Source organism: Mercenaria mercenaria, unplaced genomic scaffold, assembly GCF_021730395.1.
Source record: "Mercenaria mercenaria strain notata unplaced genomic scaffold, MADL_Memer_1 contig_1765, whole genome shotgun sequence".
In the NCBI taxonomy this organism is placed as follows: domain Eukaryota; kingdom Metazoa; phylum Mollusca; class Bivalvia; order Venerida; family Veneridae; genus Mercenaria; species Mercenaria mercenaria.
Genome location: NW_026459767.1, coordinates 39,954 through 66,104, shown reverse-complemented (window position 1 = coordinate 66,104; position 26,151 = coordinate 39,954). Strand labels below are relative to the sequence as shown.

The 26,151-nt window shown below is 34.0% G+C and overlaps 1 protein-coding gene across 1 annotated transcript; it reads left to right on the top strand.

The window, feature by feature from the left end:
* Window positions 1–1,101: 1,101 nt before the first annotated feature.
* LOC128551853 (macrophage mannose receptor 1-like) lies at window positions 1,102–3,517 on the top strand. The gene has a single exon (XM_053532777.1). It carries the CDS (start codon window positions 2,663–2,665, stop codon window positions 3,494–3,496), a length of 834 nt encoding a protein of 277 aa, XP_053388752.1. The 5' UTR covers window positions 1,102–2,662; the 3' UTR covers window positions 3,497–3,517.
* The last annotated feature ends 22,634 nt before the right edge of the window (window positions 3,518–26,151 follow it).

The window sequence follows — 26,151 nt, the reverse complement described above, 5'->3', positions numbered from 1 at the left end:
CAGAAAAGAATGTTAAAATGAATGTTATATTTTCATTATTCTTGTACTTGTGATATATCAAAGAACAACTATTTTCATTATTTTTGTACTTAAGATAATTTTTTTAGAAACAATCAACATAATGTTTCCGTAACTACGGTTCGGTCCATCTTTTCAGAAAAAAAGGTTTTTCGTTTATTTCTATTTAAATGTAAGACAACAACATTGAAATTATAGAATTTTTAAATGAATTCCAAAGGTGAACATAAGAAGCTTTTTTAAATTTTCAAAATATGGTTACGACTCAGGGGTGTTGCGAAGATGGGTAGGCTATGCGTACTGAAGAACTCTTGGTAAACTTTACTCAAGTAGTCGGAAGGCAATTAGGGTATAGCCAGGTTGACTCAGAGTACCATAAAACTAACTAAACCAGAGAGACTACTAAGACTCAGGTTAACAGTTAATGAAATTTAATAATGTTGATATATCATACTCCAGGAAATACAGGTGAAGTCAACACATTTAACAAATGCATCTCACTGATAACAAATGTAACCACAAATTCTTCTTGATTATAAATGTATTCATCTATTGATGGTTAAATTCTCTCAGTATAATTACAAACTTATCAAATTAAGATTATGACTGTTCCGGCTTTCCGTAGTTTACAGGTAGCAAAGCGAATTACAATGAACTTTAAAATGTTTTACAAAACAATACTGTGCACTCTTAAGGTAATAAAAATGCAAGATTCAATATACATCTCCTTTAAGGTTAATCTGCTTATGACTGATCTGACGTTCCATAACTTGAAAATATTGACGCAGATTCAAAGACACTGTTCAGCAACAGAAATTCCTTCTATTAAAATATAGTCACTTATATTCTCAGTAGATTCTACTTTATATAAATCCATTAATTGCCTTTACTTTAAATAAGGCATGAATATGAAAATACATCTGTGTAGATAAAACTTGTAGAAATATTACTAAATGAGGTATCAAAAAGGGCTTTTATAGACCAATGGCTTTTAATTAATATAAATTCTGATTGCAGAGCAACTTTCTTACATCTATGTTTAGCATTTTAATTAAAATCTGTTTAAACAAGCCAAACGTGGTTTTAAGTCTGAAAGCTTGAGCTGAAGTCATTGCAGATGGCCAAAATCGGGCCCTTTTATAGTTTTCCAGAGAAAGTGACCCAAAAAAGTCACCAAAAACAGTGAAAATGGGTTACTTTGGGTAAATTGACCAAATGGTTAGTGACCGACGGGTCACAGTTACCGAACGGTCACAGTGACCTAAAACGTTAAAATCCATGCTGTACACTGCCGTATCATAAAAAAGGCGATTTTATGAAATGTTTACATGAAAATAACATCAAAATATGCACCACTGGGTTAACTCTAACATGTTCAAGTGATTTAAACATCTTTGAAGATGACAACGATAATTTATGTTGCTTAGTAACGGTAAATAGTCCAACAATGCAATGCGAATAAGGATGCATATCCTGTCAGGAAATGTGACAAATTCAGAGTTATCATGAAAATATTGTGATTTATGCAAAATTCAGACTGTACAAAATGATGACACTTATCTTTAACAAACAATTAAGTACTGTAGATTAATTGTGCAAAGTCTATAATGATTCTAATGTAGGAAAATGTTACAAAATCTGGATTAAATGTGCACCAGTCGAAACGGATGTCTCTCGGTAAATGTAAACAGAGTTCGGATAAGATTAAAACGAACATGGAGGTGTATAATATGAGTTTGGTCTGTCATATTATGTAGATCAACACATATGTGTACAATTCTGTGTTTCGTTACTGTCAGCTTGCGAGGAAATGTCTCTAAAACAGTTCAAATCACAGCCAAGATCGATGACTTATTTTATAAAACATGAAAATGGTAAGTCCCCATTGTTCGAGTCGTTACAATATCTTTAATAATTTTGAATTTATTATCTAAAAATATCTTTTGATTGGAATTTTTGCTAGATGTACTTTAACTTTTGTCCATTTTAAACACAAAAAAATATAATGTAAAATTTTGCTTTATTTCTTGATATCTGGTTGTTAAAACATTAAAAATATATTAATTTGCATAACGGTATCCAAACTTTTTGTAAAATGTCTTAAAAATGTATCGAACTTGTTATTTTGATGTTTGTAACAGAGAAAAAAATAACAATGCAAATAACATTCTAAAGAAATTTTACCACCATCTGATACCTAAAGAATGACCTAAAGATTATAGCTTGATCTTTCAAAGTAAAACAGCAATTCACGACATGTTTGTTACAGACGAAGGTGGACCAAACACTAGTGATATTATATCATAAAGCTGAATCGTTTTAGAACTGCACCAAAATGAATATATCTTGTACAATATCTATCATCACATATTATATATACATGTATATGTTTCACTGCCAGATGTAATGGAGATAAATCATTTTGAGAATGTTAACATAGAATTTGAGATAAAAATCCGTGAGAATAAATGAATTAATAAATATCTAAAAGAACTCATGCTGTAAATTTAATCTGATCATAGTTTAATTTGGATTTGTGTTCATAAGTGAAATAGCAGTCTTGAGGAAAGTTTCAAGATACCGGTGACGGATATTTGGAAGTATCTTATTGTAATTACTGATTAAGAAACAAACGATTCACACAATGAACAATATAATTTTGATCGTGTTGCTAGCTTTGCTTATGACATCATGGATATCGTGTGCTCCTGCACAAGACAACGAACACAGAGGTCGATTAACAGGACAGACATTGGTAGACATGGGAGACAGACTTAATAAGCCTCTGTTAAAATTGGTCGGCAAAACACTGCTTCACGTAGAAAATGAAATCAAGGAAACACTTCTTAATATGACGGAAACATCATCACTGACAGTACATGAAGCTGTAAAAGAAATGTGTCGCCTTCACCCCTGCTCTGACTGGAGTGACTGGTCAAACTGTGACGCTACGAAGCATGGAGAATTCGGAGGACAAAATCGTAGCAGAAATTGCGGATTAAATACGACTTACTGTGAGCGTCACAGTATACCAGCTGTAGAATACGATACTAGAGTTTGTGAAGGCAAATGTCCAAACAATTATGTCGTTACCAAACACGGTTTCTGTTTGAAGTTCTACAACAATGACAAGAAACAGAGAGATGATGCTGAAACTGTGTGTAAAACAGATGGCGGACATCTTGTTAATATTGATTCTATCATCAAAGTACAGGACGTGAATGAAACTATACTTGACCAGAAGTATTCTGGAAATTTTCTGTGGATTGACGGACGTAGATCGGAGCAAGCTGGACCGTGGAAGTACGGTTATCCATCAGCTGAACCGTCGTTTATCTTCTGGGGAGACAACGATCCTGATAATGGAGTTAAAGACCTTTGTATGTTGTACCATAAGACGTCAAGCACTGGAAATTCGTGGCGTTGGTTTGACTATGGCTGTGGTTCCAAATTTGAGTTCATCTGTGAATTGCAATGATGTAGCACAATAACGACAAAATAGCTGTAGATACCATATATTTTGCAATACTATTGTTGCAAAGATTTGGTGTAAAACAAGTGATTAAGGACATTTCATTGTTTTCGTACTAGAATTGAAATATGTTTGAACTAGGGAAAAGCACGCGTACTATTTTCAAGAGCGAAGTACGTATTTTGTCGTTGTATGTGTAGACTAGTTTAAAGGGATTTATAGCTTGTTTTTATAGGCATATATATTATATTCTCATTAAGAATTATGTACATCAAGATCATTATTGGAGTACATTAGTAATCAATGACAAAGCAGGTCGAAAATGCTGTTGATGTTCATTCTCGATTTAATAATGTTTCATGATATTAGCAACTGAAACCATATTATGTTCTTTTAGCTGTACATTTTATGAACTGATATCACAAGTGTTTGGTACGTCAAACCAGTATATATACATCTTTCTTTTTTCTTTTATAGTTCGTACTGCTACAATTGAAGTAGATGAATCGACGGATGTTTCGTGATACTTTGTTGTTCATAATGCAGGATCATCTTGGAGACCTGGACTATTATCTGGTTATTATCAATGTAATCATATTTGAATAGTGATCTACTTTATTATTTGATTCAGAATTGAGTATATGCTTCTTTTTCTGTTTTCAATCAAATTAAGTTTTAAGTATCTGCGAATTGTAAATTATTTGACACCTTAGTATTATCTGTGTTAAATAACTGCTCCAACATTTTGGAGTGAAACTGAAGGTAACTATTTAAAATTGGTTCATCTAAAACTTTCTAGAAATATATTTGCAGTAAATATTTCCATAAATTATTATTAATTTGGATTGTATACCGAACTTGAAAGAGTTCCCATTCAAAAAGTAATGAGAAAAATGAACTTAAAAATTTGATAAAATTAGGAATAAAACTTAATAAAAATCTACTGTTAAATATAGCTATATGAAATGTTCATAAACGACATAAATAGTAATATAACTTATAATGATTCAAACTGAGATTAAATCAATTTTGGATTAATTACGCATGTCTGATATTTGACGAAATCAAGACAATAATGAAAGTTGACCAATATTCACAACCTTGGTTTACGAAGAAATTACCAAAGTAAATTTAAACATCATTTGAGCTTGAGTATACGTTGACAATCACATGATAAATAAAAATTCAAGTAAATTTTTTCTTTCATCACACAAACAAGAAACCGAACTACGAATAATAATATACCATGAAACGGAAGAATATGCAAATTTTGTAATTTAAGAGTGATAGAAACTGTTACTTAGACTCGTATATTTGAAATGCATATGTACTGTGTGTGTCCAAATTTGAATTATTTAGATGATTCTATAACATAAAAATCTCAATCTTAATGAAATATAGCCTGCAAATATTATTATTATTATTATTCCACATTTATATAGCACTCTTGTCATGCACATGTACACGTTCAAAAGTGCGTCACAGAAAAATACGCATACAAAAATAATGCATTCCACATTAACAAAACTCATAAATGTAAAACGTATAGATTAAACAAGATAAACATACATACATATTTAAAAGTATTTAAGCTACCCTAGGATAAAATACTGTTCTACGCAGTTTTGTGAAGAAGAAAGAAAAAGCATCAATGTATCGGTCAGTAAACAAAATATTGTACAAAGAAGTGGGTTTTTAGCAGACTTTTGAAAGCAGCTAGCGTGTCAGCTTCCCTGATCTTGACGGGAAGGGAGTTCCAAAGCTTTGGAGCAGTGCACGAAAAGCTGCGATTGCCATACATCATGGTTTTAGTTTTTGGCATAACCATTGACAGCGTGTCTTGTGATCTTAGGTTTCTGACCGGTTTATACACTTCTATCATATCCCTAATATAGTCAGGGGACTGATTGTGTAAAGCGTTAAAGGTGTGGGTCAGAACCTTGTACTGCACCCTGTATTTTACTGGCAACAAATGAAGCTCCTTTAAAACCGGTGTTATATGATTGCGACGGGGCGTCTTGGTGATGACGCGAGCTGCCGTGTTCTGGACATTTTGCAACTTGTTAAGTGTGCTGTTTGGAATACCACTTAACAAGACATTACAGTAGTCTAACCGTGAAGTAACCAGGCTGTTGATAAGGGTCTTTGTGGCATCACTGGTAAGATACCGTCTGATGTGACCTATTCTGCGAAGTTGTGCATATCCAGCCCGACACATAGAGTTGACTTGTTGTTCCATATCCATATTGTTGTCAAGAACTGCACCAAGATTCCCAACACATTTTGTGGATTTTATTACAGAGTCACCGACCTTCACAGAGACGTCATCAATGTACTTGGAGATACGCTTTGATGTGAATAGCATTACCTCCGTTTTATCAGCATTGAGCTTCAGCATGTTGCAATGCATCCACGAGACAATTTTAGCCAGACAGCTCTCAATGCGGCGCAAAGCCTCACTCCTAGCCACAGCCTCTATCGGCTTAAAGGATAGGTATGATTGAGAGTCATCGGCGTGGAAATGGTAAAGAAGTCCATGACGTCTGCATATGGCACCCACGGGTTTAGTGTACATGATATAGTTCTTTGGACCAAGCACTGATCCCTGGGGCACACTGTATTTCATCAACATAGGTTTCGACAACTCACCGTCAACGCACACAGTTTGATAGCGGTCACAAAGATATGATGGCATTCATGCAAGTGCTTTGTCTGTGACTCCAAAATGATGTTCGAGTCGGTGTAACAGTGTTTGGTGGTCAATCGTGTCGAAAGCTGCAGACAGATCGAGTAGCACGAGAACTGTTACAGAATTTTGTCGAGAGATGTGAGGATGTCATTCTGTACCTTTATCAAAGCCGACTAAGTTGAATGAAACATTCTGTAAGTAGACTGCAGTCCTTCATGTAGCTTATTTTCACTCAAGTGCCGCTCAAGACGCGCATCTACTACCTTTTCTAAGATTTTTGAAATGAAAGGGAGGTTAGACACAGGCCTGTAGTTTTCGAGAATGTTTGGTTCAAGACCTGGTTTCTTAAGCAGGGGTCTTATCCTAGCACTTTTAAACTCTTTTGGTACATAACCTAATTCCATTGATGTATTTATGGTGTTTGTTATCAACGGCAAGAGCTCATCGAGACATTTCTTCGAAAGTCATGTTGGTAAAGGGCCAAGTTTACAGGATCTGTTTGGAGATTTTTGTATAATTTGTTTTACCTCTTCTGTCGTTGTAGGAGCCAAATCAATAAGACAGTTTGCTACTTCCTGGTGTTCTGAACAATGCAAGTCAACTAAATCACAATCAGTTTGGCTGGGCAAAAAAATGGCACTCCTAATGTTTTTAATTTTCTCGATGAAAAAGTCACTAAACTTCTGCGCAAGTTCCTTTGATGATGAGTTAGAGGGAAGGGAAGAATCATGGCTGTCTCCTAGTAGATTTTTTGGTTATCTTGGCCAAACTTTTGTGGTCAGTGCCACACGACTTCACCTTCTCAGAGAAGTAGTCGGTTCGGGCCTGAATTAGAAGTCTATTCATGGTAGCACATTTGTCCCTATAAAGTTGATGGTCGATTGTTAGTTTAGATTTACGCCATTTCCGCTCAAGCTTGCGTTTCAAGTGTTTATCCTCATGAAGTTCGTCTGTGAACCACGGACAGCTAGGTCGAAGAACGATAGTTTTTGTGCGTAAGGGGGCATGTTTATCTATCAGTAAGGATAATCCTTTTGAATATGCATTTACTAGCTGATCCACGTCTGTGCCTTCTGGAAACGTATTTAGTTCAAGGGACGCTGAGATGTCTTTTCTGAAAGAACTTACGTCAATAGAGCGTAATTTCTGAAATGAAACTGGCTTCCGTATCGGAGCTGGTTTTTTGGCACAGGCGTTGAAGTGAATTGCATAGTGATCCTGTGACATATTACCAGTATTGTCACAAAGACCTGGATCGATGACCTCGACACATGATATAATGTTGCTGTCGTTCCTGGTTATTACAACATCTAATGTATGACCGCGGGCATGGGTTGGTCCGTTCACATGTTGATGCATACCACATGACTGAAGTACACTTTTAAATCTGACAGCATATCGGTCTGATGGAATATCGAGATGGAAATTCATGTCTCCCACAATGATGATGTCTTTATCAACTGTAGCATACCTGCCCAGGAAAGTAGGCCATTCTTCGTCTAAAAACACACTAGTGTTTAAACCGTTTTGTTTTGTTGGTGGTGGTCTGTATATCACTGCCACTCGTGCAGAAAATCCATTGATGCTCAAATTACAATCCATGTATTCAAATTGTTTAAAATCTTTGTCACGACTAGATGCAACAACACGAAGAGTAAATGCAGATTTACGTATGAGAGCCACACCCCCTCCACGGCTGCCGCCGCACCGTGCAACAGTTTTAATTGAATACGCATTCGGTACAAGTTCGCCAATACACGTTTTATCCAGGGTAGTTCCGAGCCAAGTCTCAGTGAAGGCTACCAAATCAAAATCATTTGAAACTATAGAATCACACAGAGAAATTGTCTTATTTTTGACAGATCTTGGGTTGAAACTGCATACACGAATTTTCTTCTCACTTCTTTCTGTTGTAATAGATTCACATCTAATTTTGGTAACATTTTTGGTATTTTGCTGATGAATTTCAAGATTTTGGCTATCCATACAATTTGAACTGTTTATGCAGATTTCATTTCGTGGTCGAACTATAATTGTGATTGCTTCAGGCAGTACTTGTAAATTATACAAATGGACCCCTACATTGACATCCCATATTGACTTAACTTTATGTTTACCTCCTCTTGTACCTCTGTATTTTAAAATACCTAACTGTTTTATTGTTGTTAAAAGAGTAACATCCGGCCGAGATTTCCTGCGGGCATACTTTCCAATATCAAGTAGTTCATGTCTATTGTATTGGTGTTTGACACGAAGAGCTACAAGTGATAGTTGATCAATCATTGTGTGTGAAGAGATATCAATTTAGGATTTCAACGTTATTCTGAAAAAAGGCACGAATAAATTGAAAAAATACAAACAAATGCAAGTATTTCACAATATTTCACAAAATTATTACATCAGTCTTCTCACAATCAACAGATACACACTCAAGACATTTTCCACATATATATGTGTAGTAATTCTCGAGAAATAATCAAATCAATGTCAGCGAAATGAAATGCAGCCTACACTTGGCGCAATAACATAACAAATGCTCTTCGTAAAGAACTAAATTAACAAATTAATCAGTTATTCTGCAATTTTAAACATGAGATTTCTTGGTTGAATAGCTTAAAAATCAAATAGTTTCTTTCTAAAAATTTAGCATGTTGTTAAAAAAATCCAGTATTGCTTGTATATGGTGTATTATCACTACATATTATAATTCATGCTGAATAAATTGTTTTTATTTGTTGTTGTTTTTACATGACGTTGTATAAATAATTACACTTGGCTGAAAACGCACATATGTAGGACACTGTCTTGTTATTTCCAGTTGAAAGCAAAACAATAAGGTAAGCTTGATAAGAAAACGTACCAATGACAACATACATGCTGTCACCAAACCTACAACATCACGACGTTAGAAGCACCGCATATGTAAAATTTTTAGTAAGTGTGTTAGATGCAACAAAATGAAGATTTTCTGTATTATTATGTACAAATATAGATGTCTGAGTGCTTGTCCCGACCGCTGATAAATACGACTGCGAATCTTTTAAAATCGGTAACATTAACTATTCTCCGTACTTCATAGAATATCAAAGTTAGGATTATAGGTACTGCGCTTTAGTTTAAATCTTTTTTTTAAACAAATTACGCATACATAGTTACAATTTACAATCAATACAATTATATTTTCTAGAAAGAAGAGAATACAAAAGCTATATAAAATATCTTAAGGTCTTCTCCTCAGCTTTAGATTATATTACGTATCATTTTAACCACATATAAGGATACATATTGTGCTCCATCAAGCTTCAGAGAAAACATAATATATGACGTCCTTGTGTGAAAGTTATGTGCTTTGTATAAAAGAGTTTTCAAATGACGCTCTCATAGGGATGGGAGAGCGAATAAATTCTGTGAGGATATTCTGCGTAACGTTCCCTCCGGGAACACTCGCAGGGCATAATTATGCATCCCCAAGAGGAGCGTTATCCGTATCCCTCTTCCAGATAAATATTTCGGCAACGTTAAACGGAATAAACGTATAGTATATTTTGAGATAGTCGACAAAAATAACGCTTAAAGCTTCGTAACTTGATCCTGATCACAATCATTTAAATAAACTCATGATAAAAATTGAACTAGTATATTTTCGGCGTTTAAAATAATGTGGTTTTTTTTTCAATGAATCAAAATTTTATGTTTCACTGGCATTGGCGTTTTCCTATGCACCGCATCTTGCATGAACACAAGTATCGCTTGACCATAATCTAACCATATCTTGCAGATTTTAACCTGGTTCGAGTTCTTCTGACCCTGACATATACGCATACTATACATTGGAATAGAAGTGAAAAAGTAGAAGAAGTCGATGCTTTTGATTAACTATTATTATTATTATTGATATTATTATTAGTAGTAGTATTATCATTAGTTCTATGCCTTCTTTTTTATTCAAGTGGGGATTAAAGCGGATTATTATTTGCATTTATGTCTTCTTTTTATTCAAGCTTGGAGCTTCATGCGGACTGAGTGTACAATAATCAGATGGGGGCGTTAAACGGCTCTACAACCGGTTTGTCCGTTTACTCGTTTGTTATTATCTTCACTGTAAAAACAGTTTCCTCTTAAAGTAGATAATATGTTGCATTGTCTAACTTCATAACGTGACTAACATAAGATCATGAAAATTAAGGATAAATTTCCCGAAAACACAGAGCACAGCAAACACAGCTAAAGTTATACATCGCAAATTTGAATGCCACAATTGAATAATATAGCGGAATTTACGAAGTACACGTAGTAGATCCTTGAATACAAAATACATGACTGCCAGAGAACATCCCAATTTATGGTCAGTTCAACGCTGTCAAACTTCATTCCACTGATTCGGTATGCTTTCACTGACTAAAATGCGTGTTTATCTCTGTTCATTTGTTGTGTTGGGCTTAACGAGGTTTCTCAATTGTATTTCAGTTATTTACGTTAGTAAGAAGACCTTCCTCACCAGAATTAAACAGTTATCTGCAGGTACATGAAGAATTGTCCGGACGAATGTTAGAGATTGATGACGAATGGCCCTAAAGGACGTTAGACGTTTTGTCTTAAGTCAGTTATCATTGACTACGAGCTATCGGTTGGAATGAAATCTTGTCTTTTTATCTTGAGCTAACCGGGAGGACTTGTATAAAATTTGTCTCATCAATGATTGTATCGCCACAATGGTTACTAATATTTTACATCTGATATACATATTGATTTACTAGTATATGTAGGTCACGATAATGACTTTTTTTCTTTTTAGCTGCGGTTGGTTTCTTTTAGGGAACCGATTTGAACAAACTAGATAGAAGACTTTACTAGGCAGCTACAGACCAAGATTGGTGGAGACCTATCACATTGTTTTAGGGGAATATATATATTTAAGCATAACTGTAATAAATTTAGAAAAGAAAACAACATTTAAACAGTAACTGAGGTATTTCTGATTAATTGGCACGTTTAATAATTTGAAACATATCCGTCAACAGTTCTTTTGTGAACGTACGGTATGAAAACGACACAATCTGTCCGTTTTGAAACAACAGTCTGCTATACATAATTTCGTGCAATAGTATGGTTTTAGATTTTCTGCGCATGTTTGCCAGAAAGCGATGTCCAGAGGCCAGGAAATGAGGTAAACAACCGATGTTTCGTGACTTCGTGTGCTCGGGGCGAAGACACGGAAATGTACACTTTGTCGTGTTTTCTTGTTCTTGTGAGATCGTGACGAGGATATTCAAGGCCTAGAATATATCGATTTGTCGCGTCTCGGAGCGTTTTATACCTGCTTGTGTTTTCGCCAACAACAAGGACACGAAGAAACGATATATAATAATGAAATGTCAGAAGTTAGCCACCATGCAAAGCGGTATTTGGATAATTGATAAAAATCATAATAGTTATGTTGATACAATTTTGTAAAATTTCATGAAACAGTCTGTCAGAATGTTTTGTTTTTCGTGGTTTTATATTTTTATCAATTTTTTTTTTTGCGAAACGCTTAATGTCGGTTGCATTTTGTTCTGTGTTGTTAAGTTAAAACGTTTGTTATTTTACAAAATGCAGATGTTCTAATTGTATATACACACATTCTAAAAAGTCAGTTGTATCATTTAAAACTGAAAAAAGAAGACAAAAAAAAATGCTTCTACTATCCACATTGTATGGTAGTCATTTATTATAACAGCTGATATTCATATAGTGTTTTTGTTTGTTTATGTGATGGTGCATGCTTGTGTCCGTTCGTCAACCCGGAGCATAAAAGCTCAAGGTATTGGCTTTAAACTTGGCCTACAGGTTGATGGCGATGATATATGCAGTGCTCATGAAGCAGGTCGGTAGGTCGAGGTCACAATATAGCTCAAGGTCATATTTGACGCTAATATAACGAATCCGGAGCATGAATCCTAACCAAAATGTCCTTAAAAGTTAATTTTCTCCTCCTCTGATCAACAACTTTAGATGCATATTGCCCCGCTTTGCTGAGCTCTTGCCATTGGCTTTTACGGAAGGTAAGGTTAAAAATATTTTAATATCTTTAGTTAAAGGTGCAAAATAAAGACAAATGAATAGACATAAATCTTAAAAAAAGGCTACACATTTTGTAATATAGTACTAAACATAATGATAGCCGTGCAATATTCCCTTGAAATCAACACAGGAACAGAGAAACAAATTATTGTTTCTGTATTTTCTTAGACTGACATGGGTGGTCATTTTGTCCTACTTTCATGTTTATCGTTTTTCCGTAATCGGTCGGAAATTCTTCGGGATCACGTGATTTTAAAATTGTTTCAAACGAATATCTGTTTAAAGACGCGCGACAAAATAACTGTATTTCCATGGTGGTAATTATACACGACTTGCAAGAAAATATGAAATGAACAAAATTTATGTTTAAAATTGACAGTGACATATATTAGGCCAAGACAATGTGTTTAATATCTAAAATCTTATTAAATTAATGTAGCCATATGTACATAAATCAGTGTATTTAGGTAAATTTCAATCACATTTTGTTTCGGCAGTGTAAGACAGTTATTCATTTATATTCTTAAAACTATACTGAAAAGAGATTAACTGAAAGAGTTTGCAGACGAAGTTGTAAAAACACTTCGGGAAGGGCCTGAATTGTCTTCCCGCAAACTTGTAGTATAGCTGTTTCTTACCTGTATTATAAGAATGATTTTCATGAAGGTTTTGTGAGTTACAAAATTGTTGAATTCCATGTGCTAAGTTTGTAAAAATCACGTTATCGTTTGGGCATATAATATATTTTGCATATATTTATAAATTATAGCCTCGTTTCGGAGGATTCTTCCGAAAAATCCGAAGATGCTCGACGGGTTCGTAAGCAGTCGGAAAACATACTTTCGGTTTGACATAGGCAACATTTTTTGTTTATTTGTTAGTTATTCTTGAACATATTCATGACTATTTGGTCAGATCTGATGCAGTGACCCATATTTTCAGTAAATAGGAAGTCTCAGCTACAAACTCTGGTTTTCATATAATACTCGTTCGGGTTTTAGTAATGGACCTTTATGTAAATGTAATTTCATTTGGAAAATTGAGGGGATAAATGTATTGTAAATTTATTTCTATCATTATGAAGTGTACAAATTTCATGAAATGCTTACTGCTATTCCTTAAAGATATATTATGCCCACTAGCACCTGCTTTAGCAGAACTCTATTACACATCTATAGAATGTACTCCATGATTCCAAAGGACAAGGAAATATAACAAAACTGAATCCAAGTAATAAGTTTCAAAATCTCCGTATACCCTTGCTCCGTTACGGACCCATATCGAATTTGTTCGTACATGAAAAGCTGACATGTCGTGCTAAAACACAGGTATTTTCAAATCATAAGAATGTGATGAAAATTGACTTCCAATTAATAGTAAAAACAAAGAGTCCATGCGCATACATTTAGGCGGCGAGTCCCCTGGCTATAAACCGATGCAAATGCGACATTCGTTTTCAAGTTTAGCCTGTTTACTTTTTTTCACTTCAAGAAAAAAGATGAAGGTCTCCTGGTGTCATTTTCTGTGCTGTCAAAAACATGAAAACATGCTTGTCGAGATTGCATAGAAATATGATGTTAGTCCTAAGAATATGGAGCTTTTATTCAGACAAGTTCTGTAACCCAAAACATAATAGAGAACCTATCATCACATTTTCCAATGTTTAGATGTTGTAAACCTAGACTGTATCATGGATTGAATTGGGAAACGAATCAAACTGCCTTCAACATTTAAATTGAAAATGCAAGTTTATGAATGGTGTATATTTAAGTGATTTTCTTCTAGAAAGTGTAAACTTAATTTTTAAAAAGCTTTCGAATCCCATGTAGACATTTTATCTTTATTATTTAGATGTTGTCAGCCCAGCTGTTCGACCAAGCGTCAGTCCATTTTTGCATTCTTGCGGACATTCTTTTATTATGTAAAATACCCAACAAGCGACAGAAAGAACCCAGAAAGCTGCACGGAATGAATAGAATTTACATTTACCTATAGTCCTCAATACTCATCAAATGTTCTATCGTTTGCTCGTCCGTCCGTCCGAAAGTGGAAATTCTGTAATGTAATAAACTAGTCATTGACTAACTTTTATAAAAAAGCTAACATTGTAATAACGATGCATTGTTCGCCCTATTTTAGTTCTTACGGTGTGATTTATCCGCCCGGAACTTAAAAAACACTGAGTACACGTATGTAAGGAAATGTCAAGATGTTATATCCTGCGTATTTCTATGTTCCTAGTACCTTTTCAAAGTTTAATAAGTCATATATTAGATGTTATAATCAATTCTCATCTTTGAAATTTCGAAGTTGTCCGGTTGTTTATCTTTAATAAGGCCGCTAGATCTCACATGTTCGCTATGTACATGACCTCCTCTAGATCGGAATTAAGCTGTGTTTACCACTTTGGTTTCTATCACTTTACTCGCTTCATGCAGTTCACCTTCCAACAAAATTCAGCTAGCAATGACAAATGAAAATTCAAGATATAAAGCTATAACTTGTCTGTGCTATATGACGTAAAAGCAACTCAACGGTCATTACTTTATTTAACAGTTTGCGAACTGATGATGTTCGACAAGTTGTGCAGACATTTATTAACCTAAGAAAAAGGCGTCTTCCTCCAAACAAATCCGAAGCTAAACGCTCAGTGTATCTGCAAAAATAGACACATTTCATTTGATAGTATAGTTTCATTTTGTATCTGGTATGGTCCCGTACATGCCGTTTTTGTCGATTCGCGTCAAATCAATCGATGTCATCTTAACACTAAAAATGAACATTTATATGTCAGTAAATTTAATCATTTCGTATCCAGTAACGAAGGAGTGTGTAGTATAGTTTTATTCTTTATTAAAGAATCGTCATTGTACAACAAATATATAATGTATTAATAGATATACATGCTGAATGCCGCTGTATGGCAACAATGAAATTACAATACAGGAAATAGGCCATCCAGATATTGAATAAATGAAAGTAAGACTGAAGACACTTACCATCACAGATGATTTATACAAACACGTGTCTTTTTACATCAATTCATATTGAAATGATAAAACTGAGGAGCAGTCGCTAACTGAGAGTTACAAAACTTTTAAATGCCAATTTTATGGTATTAAGAATCTATAAAATAATATGGGCAATTGAGAAACTGTGCATAAATTGGAATCAATCAAGGTTGAACTAATTAGCAACTGCTTCTCAGAGTAAATAATCTTTATAATACAGGATAAAACAAAATGTTATATCAGACATTATCTGTTATAATAAAACATCAATAGTTTGTACAGTATTATAAACATGAAGTCTATACAGTGTATATGCAAAACACTATATATAAGTTAAAGAATACTTTAGCAGGTTTTTGAAGCCGAACTTATCATGTCTTAATTACAGTTTCATGTTATATAAAATACAAAAGTTGAGTCTAATTAACATTTATTGTGTCATAATATGTGTTTTCATTTTCTAAGGAAGATTTACAAATTGGGTATATTCTGACATCTATAGGGAGGTTTTCATATGTAATATATGTTTGTGACAGGTTTGATTACTGCAGACATAAAGCAATTACACTTTTATAAACAACTTTCAAGATAATGCTTTGTCTTACTTTTCTCATGAAATATAGAATAAAGAAAACGATATGACCCTTGACTGAATGCATTCAACGATAGAAATTTACAGGTCTGTATTATGATTTGAAACGACAGGTGGGTTTAATGTAACTACAGAGAAATAACAACTCGGCGGATGATATGTCGACATAAGAAACAAAATTAGATTTATTTTTACATGGAGCTAATTTGAATCAAAATAAGTTTTGCGTTTTCACCTGTTGATGCTTTGAGTATTTAGCAAAACGCGGCCGTGTAAAATGTATAGAAATTGGATAACGATGGTCACTAGGAAGTATGTACATATTCTTCCTTGTGTTGAAACCTGATACCATTAAGCAATGTAACATGTTGTAATCACATGTCAGCAGAACAAGTATGTGTTGTGTGAATAACGTAATTATGTTATTATTTTTTATAAACGATTAAGTTAATTAATGTTCTCACGATAATTTGTTGATTTTTTTTAAAGTTGTTGCATGGATTTGGCTTAAAAATGTCAATGGTTTCGGACTTGCTTCATGATATAACTAAATGCATGAAAAAATTCTAACACTGTTAAAGGATGCCAATCTATTGTTCAATTCAATTTTTCCCTACACAAAACAAAAGAGTTTTTAGCGTGCATATTTCCGTTGATTTTTCTATTCTAAATCTGCATACATTTCAAACTACAACAGAACAGACATAACTCTAAATTGTGAAATACGTTAATTATTCCGACACTAGTAAATTAATATGACAGGCCTTTGAATCATTTAAAAGTATTTATTTGCTAGAAGTTTGAATCTCGACTATCTAATTTTTCGCTATAATGTTTCCGTTTTGTATACAAAATATTTCATGACACGTTTATTGTCATAGGCGAATTAACAACGCTAGTGGTTGCATTGTTTTACCGGGTTAGTTTTATCTTAATACGCATTAAGGTTGGTTAACATTCCGTACTTATCGAAATAAAATCATCATGTTGTACTATACAATTCGTATTGCCGTAATGAAAAAGATTTTGGTCTTAGTAATAAGTTTACAGAAAGTCTTATTAAAAGATAAATATACCATTAGTCAAATATTACCAGAGGAACAACCTTTACTCTTATTTTCGTCCATTCGCAAGTTTTCATTAGTTTAGATCCACAAATAGATGTAAAACTTGAACTTGTTCCTCACATTTTTAAATGTCATATTCGTTTCATTTTATTCGACAGAAGAGTTGATTTCTTAAAACAAAACACTGTATATTTAATTTCTTTTCTCTCTGGCTTGAATTATAATCATTATATATAAACGTGGGTTTGTAAGCGTCACTGAAGTTCAAGTAATACACGGATAGGAGCTATGTGCATTTTTTTTTACATTGGTGATCATGACCATTACACTAGATTTTGTTCTTTAATTTTGAATATGTCCTCCGTTTAGACCAAGCCACCAAAGTTACTCATTCAGAAGTTGATTTGATTGACTGATTTTTTGCCTTGCAGAAGTTAATGCTTACTCGAACAAATACGTTATGTGGCGGGGCTGTGTTTTAAATTGAAGGCAAAATATCACGATATCTGAAATGTAAGTTTTGACTGAAATATCTTCAAGATGTTCATATTGAAAACTAAATCTAATTCATTGAATTCGTAAAGATCTACATCGTAACAAGGGCTTAAATCACTATTACTCTGTATTTGAAATACCTCATGTACCTCTGTCTAATGTTTTCTTAATATAATCGTTGAATTAAAAATACACTGTGCGCAGAACCAAAAATGGTACAAAATGAACATAGAACAAATAAACAATAAACTAACGAAGGGTAAAGAAGGTGAGGGCAGAACTTCACCACCCAAAACTAAAATACGTTTAAGCTAATCAATAAAAGGAAATTAAATATCTACTTCATCTTCCCTTTATAGTTGTAAGTTGATTGCGATGCGTTTCAACTTCTGACAGATCCTGATATGAGTTGTTTTTTTTTTCAAAAGAAAAACATATGCTTTAAATAGCTTGATAACATCATTTCCCTATTTTTCCATAAACATAATTTGTTCAAATAAGAGTTGAAATGACTAAGTGATATTTTATTACCTTTTCATTATGAATCCCTTCCTATCAGTTAACATGAATGCTCTTTAGCCGCCGTTTCTCATTTTGAACAAGACAGTTGCGGATGTGCAAAGGATAACATATATATCGCCTTGTCCTATAGTGGTAAACAAATATATAACTGACATAAAGTGACCAATTTGATGGCAGTGTGATTAAGTCTAACGTAGCTTATATTCTAAAGTTATGTCTATTTTAGCCAACTGCAGAAAACACATGTGCGAAATTTTTCTTCCGTTGTTAAGGAATGGGGTTTATGAAATTCATCTATATGCCAGCAAAGACTCGACCTATGACTGTCCAATCAATGGTTACTTTGCTGCAGTTTTTCATAGCTTCGTGAAGCCTACCCACAGTTGCGGCGAACGGATCTTCCTCTCGCCACTGCCACAACATCTCCAAAATCCTCATGACCACCGACCTTTCATTTTCGGAAATGTGCTCCATCTGTACTTTTGTCATCCCAAGCTCATATCCTAACAGCTTCCAGCCGCTACCTATTCCTTGTGCTATTTTGCTCAAGTCTTGTTCTGTAAGTTTGCGGGTTGTATCTCGGAAAATACTTGGAAACCAGTCAACTACAGAGACAAAATATAGTTTTTCTTTTAGTTTGGTAAGTTATATGATACAAGAAATACATTTAGAGTAGAAGAGAGAGAGAGAGAGGTGAAAAAATCGCATGTGCTCAAATCTCTGCTATGCAGCGTGAAAACAAACGTATGCTGTATTGCCATACAAAACAAAGTTCCCTTCTGGGGGGTAATTTATTTGGGCATTTTTGTGACTATTCATTTGTTCTCTCTATCGTTCAAACAGCCACATAAAAGCTTACAGAACGAATGACATCAAAGAAAAAGTACAGTTTCCGACACCTAAGTATGCAAATATAATATAAGTTGGAATGACGGACGAATGTAAGGACAGAAAAGCGCTATTACATAGTCCTCGAAACTGATTTCCAACCACTAGATAATGCAAGTTCGCATTATAGGTATTTATAGGTAGAGAGAAATTATACGAACCAATAGCTACCATAATATATCAGTCCAGTTACAACAAAGCCTGAAATAGCTTTTAAGATACCGAAGCCTGAAGAACCTAAAGAGAAATCTTATCCTATGCCGACAACAACTCTTAGATTTTGTTTTCAAAGATCGGGCGTGCTGATATGATAAAATCAGCTTAGCAAGCGCTATAAAACAAGTACAACAACTATAAACCACACTATGATAGTTGTGTTTTCTACACACAAATTGTTTAAAAATTGTTTTTATTCGTTAGATTGCACTCGTTAGGTTGCACATGACTTTTCTGTGTTAAGTATAAAATCACCACTTTTACGAAATTATAATTTGGCAAATACTTATCAAAATCGACAATTTGCTTGAAATGTAAACCGATTGAAAATTCAATTATTTACAGTTTAAACCATCGATAACAAGGCAATTATTTTTCAATAGGGTTTAAAATATATTTAAGCTCCCGAATTTGCACCACATTATTTTAGGTTCACATGTAAATGCTCTTACCTAGATTACTTGTTACATCACACGCTTGTTTGAAGATATATCTAGCAGATTCAAAAATACCTGAAAGGAAACATGTTATTTCTTTTAGGACTTCGTTACTTAGTTTGTAAAATAGTAGACATATAAACTCTTTATCATGTATAATTGTATGTATAAAAATAGTATATAGATATGTGTATATGTATTGAAGCCGATACGCATATGTATATAGAAAAAATAAACATTAAAGATGATACACAGATTAATTAGAATAAAAATGTATAATTAGGAATTCATCCTGATTTCAATAGAATAAAAATAAATGTAACAAACCGTTTCCTCGGCGGGGAAGGATGTTAACTGTCGCTGTATTTTTGATGTCATACTGACATAGCAATGTCCCGCCTAATAGCAGCTCTGTTTCATTATGAACGAACATGAATTCGTCTGCTGTAATACCTATCATTTCTGATACTTTGTTTCTGAATTCTTCAACAAAACAAAACCTACTGATGTCGTTGAAAACGTATTCATCTCCAGTCAAGGTCTTTACACGAACGCTTACTACAGAAAAAATAGAAAAAAAAAATAGAAAATGCTATTTTGAAAAACTTTTATTTCAAGTATTAGCTTATGATTATAAAAGTGTATATACTTCAACCAGAAATATATCAGAACCTAATCTTTTCTACTTAAATAGATATTTGTTATTAGAGACCCCTACCCCATTGTGCATTTTAATCACATTCCAAAGAGGTCTTGTAGTTGCAATATTAAAACTAAGGTTATTTCATTCGTTCAGTTATATAACGGCATGCGTCTACTGAGGGTAAAGAGCTATACTGCTGATGTATACAAGCAGGTATAAAACCACTCGTGATTAGTAAATGGAAAATGTAGTAAATGAAAGAGCTCTTATTTACGCTGTCTTGTCTGCTAGACTGATTTTAGAGCAGATGTGAACTGTTGGGATACCATAAACAAATGAATTTATTTTCATTGTGTAGCGTCATAACCGCCTGTTTTGATGCGTTCATTTATATTCGCAATAAAACGCTACATTGCCTCTACTTCCTCGTTCGTAGAAATATATCTTGCCAACAATTGATACTCTGTATTTTGCTGTTCGATGTTTTATGTATATTATCATTTGGGTAGCTGACGTAAAACCATATGATTAGTCAGGGTAGACGCAAATACATTTTAATATTTTATTCTTGTATCAAATACACATTCAAATACGAGGATCAAATAAATATCTTGGCTTACACACGAAGTGTAAGTAAATAATATAATAATGCACAGAATAGCAACATATTGTATTACTAAAATTATTGTATGAGCCCTTACAAAAATCCCCTTATAATTTGTGCTGTTGGCCAGTCTATAGTTCAACACTAAAATTTGCTAGGCTGAAGTCAAAACTAAAAAAACATGAAAACATATTTCTAATATAGTCAAATACTTAAAATGAAATTCAAAATGTATATATTACCGCGGTACTACACAAGAAGAGTATAAAACATAATCATAAATACAGATTACGAGTGTACCTTTTAAATTACCAGTGCGTGTTATGTAAATACGTACCGTATGCGTATTCGTGGTATATTCGTTTTAGGTTTTCGTCAACATTCTTCCAGTCAGGTGTACCTAAGCAATATAATCCATACGGAATGTTATGAAAAGACTGTTGTTGTACAGCTGTTTGTGTTCAAAAGTGGTTAATTTGCTAGAAAATGAATTAGTCGGCATGAAAATTTATTCCTTTTATGAAAATGTTCTCGTAAGTGATTATTTAAATAGATGTTTGACTTTCGTACAGCCTAAAAACGTTTCGAAACAAACTTTGACATTCAACTATAAATCAGGCGGATATATATTTATGAAAGTCATGGGGATTTTTTACTTCGGTTATTCTCATTTTATAATTTATAACTTTCAGCTTCATTATTCTACCTGTCATTTGCATTAAAATTCTAACTTTTGAATGCCAACTTCGTTATTTGGTAACGTCCAACATTCTTACTTTTAACTTCGTACTGTAAACTTTATTATTTCTTACTTCATAACTTCTAACATCTAGTTTTTGTTTACATTTAACCGCGAAATTCAATTCCCCCAACTTTATTACTTTAAATAAGCAAGGAAGAAGAAATAAAGTAATAAAGTTCGAAGTAGGAAGTAAGGAAGTTGGAAGGTAAAAGCTATGAAGTTTGAAGTCCGTCCAGTATTTTACACAAATGCACGCACTGCCTTTACTATGCACATTCCAAACATACACAACAGCATATTCGTAAAACACAGAGAGTATCGTAAAGCGCATTGCCAGCCATATGCAAGATAGTGCACATTCTCAAATTCCCTTGCTGCCAGACAGTCTCACATCGTTAAATATCCGATCAACGATAAATGTCGCAATCACTGTTTAATCTCGCAATGTTGACATTATATGAATCTCACAGTCCAGCAGGATGATATGGGATATTGTCCACCTGACAAAAGTAATAATGTTAGTTTGTTTGTTTTGTCGGGTTTAACGTCGCACTGACGCTTAGGTGATATGGTGACTTTCCCGCTTTTATGGTGGAGGTAGGCGCCAGGTGCCCTTCCGATCTACCGTAAGGCAGCTGGATGGCTTCCTCACATATAGAACTCAACGCCCTTAGTAAGGCTCGAACTCACATCGATGAGGGACAAGTAATTCCAAATCAGCACCCTTCACGACGCTGCGACGAAGGCCCGAAAAGAGTAATTATACACGAAACTCTAGCTAATGATTATACTAGTTTTAGAAACTTGACGACAATATCCGATATCACACGAGCAAGCCTGTATTATTTTTTTATTATAACGAAAATTAAGTCTTGACATATTTCCTAACCGAAAACGTTAACATTCAGAATCTTCGATTGCTACGTCGTCTTTTGTTTTGAAACAAGAAGGACACATTAACTCAAGGCCGGATGTGTAAAAGTATCTTAATCGCATGATCATCGGATTGCTTGACGGCACATGATTTTAGGAATAACACCATGATATTATTCAAACATGAGGGCCCTTAAGGCCCTATATCGTTCACATTACCTAATTCTGACCATCTAATTTGGCCTATCTCTAATGTGTTAACAAGCTTTACATTTGATTTGAACTGATGACCTAGTTTTTGACTCCATTTTACCAAGATTGGAACTGAACCTAAAAATCATCAAGATTAACTTTCTGACCAAGTTTCATTAAGACATGGTCATAAATGTGGCATCTAGAGTGTTACCTAGCTTTTCCTTTAATTTGACCTAGTGACCTTGTTTTAAAAACCATATAATCCAGATTCAAACAGGACTTTAAGATCATCAAGATTAACATTCTGACTAAGTTTCATGAAGATACTGTCATAAATGTGACCTCTAGTTTGTTAAAAATGCTTTACATTTGATTTAACCTGGTGACCTAGATTTTGACCCACCTGGTCCAGATTCAAACTTGATCTTAAAGACCTAGATTCACTATTATATAAGTGTCCCCCCCCACCACCACCCACAATCCAATATACAACTCCCAACTTATCTGCTGCTTATCGGCGATTATGTAATAGCAACTGATTAGAGGGCAATTATCACAGCAGGGACTCCAACTAGACCATGAAGATGTGTGCAGTAGAGTTGAAAAGAATTTTTTTTTCTTCCGTAAATGTGGAATGATAATAATAATAATTATTATTTTGATATTATGTAGATGATAATAACTATTACTTTAATGTTATGATAATGATAATAATAATGATAGAAATAATCATAGTGATAATAATAATAATAATGATAATAATAATAATAATTATTATTATTATTATTATTATTATTATATTATTATAGTACATATAGGATGATAAAAGATACAGTAATAATATTGAAAATAATAAAACAGAAGTAAAGTGAAAACTTCCTTAGTTCTTTGTGCTGACAAACAATATTTTTTCTTTGAAAATTGATTTGACCTGGTGGCCTAGTTTTTGACCGCACATGACCCAGATTCAAACTTGACTTGGAAATTATCAAGGCAAATATTCTAATCAATTCTCATGAGTTTGAAACTTTAAATTGAGTCTCAAGAGCGTTAACAAGCTTTACCTTTGATTTGACCTGGTGACCTAGTTTTTGACCCCATCTGACCCAATTTAAAACTTGACCTAATGATCTTCAACATTAACATTCCAACCAAGATTAATCAAGATATAGTCATAAGTGTGGCCTCTAGAATTAGCTTTTCCTTTGATTTTACCATGTGACCTAGTTTCTGAACCCTCATGAATCAGATTGGAATTTGACATAAAAAGATTATCAAGATAAATATTCGGACCAAGTTTCATTAAATACAGGCATAAATGTGGCATGTAGAGTATTAATAAGCTTTTCCTTCTATTGTTTGATCTGTTGACCTAGTTTTTGACTTCACCTGACCTTGATTGAGACTTGACATAATGATTATCAAATTTAACTTTCTGACCAAGTTTCATAAAGATATTATCATAAATGTGGCCTCTAGAGTGTTAACAAGCTTTTCCTTTGATTTGGCATGTTCGGCAAATGTATTATAAGTATACTTGAGCTTGGACAGTATTCCAAGCCAACGTTAATGAAAACGGTTACTGGCTTACAACACGGGCTTTCGTCACAACAGGACGCATCTAAGATTCACACGAATTTAGAAATGCGACGTTTGAATAAAAAATAAATAGTCTCTCCTAGGTATGATATTAAGTATTTGAACGATGACACTTTTGTGAGCCACCGCGTTGGGTAACTAGAAATAACAAAGCCCAGTCCTTGGACGTTTTCTTTTCATTTAACAGCTTTCAGTGCTGTGTCTCTATACAACTATCTATGGACTGAATTTCCTGAAGGTTTTGGAACTTGTAAATAAGTACACTTTGTGTTAAAGATGATGGAATACAAATCCTTTCTGGCAGTTTCAATTCTTTTTTTTTTTTTGCAATTACTGGGCTACGGTCACTTTTTTGCAGCCTCTGTCTTTTGTGGCTCATAAAAGTATATCTAAACCTCCTTTATTGTTGAGAGCTGTGACATTGTGCGATCGTCGAAATAAGAGAACTATTTCGGTGTTTCTTGCGCACATTTGAATTATAATGACCACTTGCTCCTCGATTCGTAAGTAAGGAACCCATCAGGTAATACATTCCTTAAACCCAAGTGCTCAGTGAGAATTTAATGAGTTCTCCCCATTGACTTGTCAAGAAAACACACCAACTCGGACACCGTGTACCTATCAGACGTCTTACAGCAGCAGTGTTCTCTGCTGTTTTGGCCTGCCCGGATGAGACCTTCTTTTATTGACTGGTTTTGCATTTGTAGATTTACGTACCCACCTATATAAAGTTTTCTCTGATACTGCAGACTTCCCACATGAAATATGCAGTTCACTGAGTATCTGCCTTGCAGGTATTTCTTAATTAAGAAATGATTAACATCAAAACCGTGTTTAACATAATTTATACACACGTCGGGCGTAAGGATTCCACGAGGGCTATATTCGCTTATATATAGCTGAGGTATTTTGCTTACTATAATGTAAATAACTACACCTGATACAAAACTGAATATCTCCGAAATGGTACGATAGTTCAATAAATCTTGAAGTCATTGATGTATTCTTAAACAAGAGGGCCAAGATGTCCCTAGGTCTCTCACCTGAAAAACGAACCCTAACAGTGTAAACATATTTGACCTAGTGATTTCATGGAAAAAAATATTCTGACCAATTTTCATTAAAATTGGACTAAAAATGTGGTCTCTTAAGAGTAAACAAGTATTTTCTTCAATTTGACCTAGTGACCTAGTTTTTGAGCAAAGATGACCTACATTCAAATTTGACCTAGATTTGATAAAGGCAATCATTCTGACTAAATTTCATCAACCTCAATTTAAAAATACAGCCTCTTTCACATACAAAATGTTTTTTCTTTCATTTATCCTAGCGACCTACTTTTTGACCCCAGATGACCCATATTAAACCCGGACCTTAATGCCATCAAGGCTATCAAGACCAAATTTCATGAAGATCAATTAAAAAATGCAATCTCTATTGCATACACAAGGTTTTTCAATGATTTGACCTAATGACCTAGTTTTTCAGCACAGATAACCCATATTCTAACTTGATCTAGATTTCATCAAGGCAATTATTCTGACTAAATTTTATGAATATCCAGTGTAAAATGCAGCCCCAATTTTATACACAAGTTTTTCTTTAATTTGACCGGGTGACCTAGTTTTTGATTCTAGATGACCCATATTCAAACTTTACCTATATCTCATATAGACAAACATTTTGATTAAATTTCATCAAGATCCGGTGTAAAATGCAGCCCCTATTGCATACACAATGTTTTTCTTTGATTTGACATAGTGACCTAGTTTTTAATCCTGGATGATCCATATGCAAACTTGACCTAGATTTTATCAAGGCAATCATTCTGACAAAATGTCATGTAGGTCAGTTGAAAAATACAGCCTCTATCGCATACATCGAGCGATCTCTATAACCCTAAAAAGTGATTCTGGTATGTTAAACTTCTACGGTCATCATTTTAAAATGGCCCCCGTACAACGTTCACCCTTCGTTGTCTTGGTTAATATGACGAAAACGTTACACAAATACAAAGAGTTATAA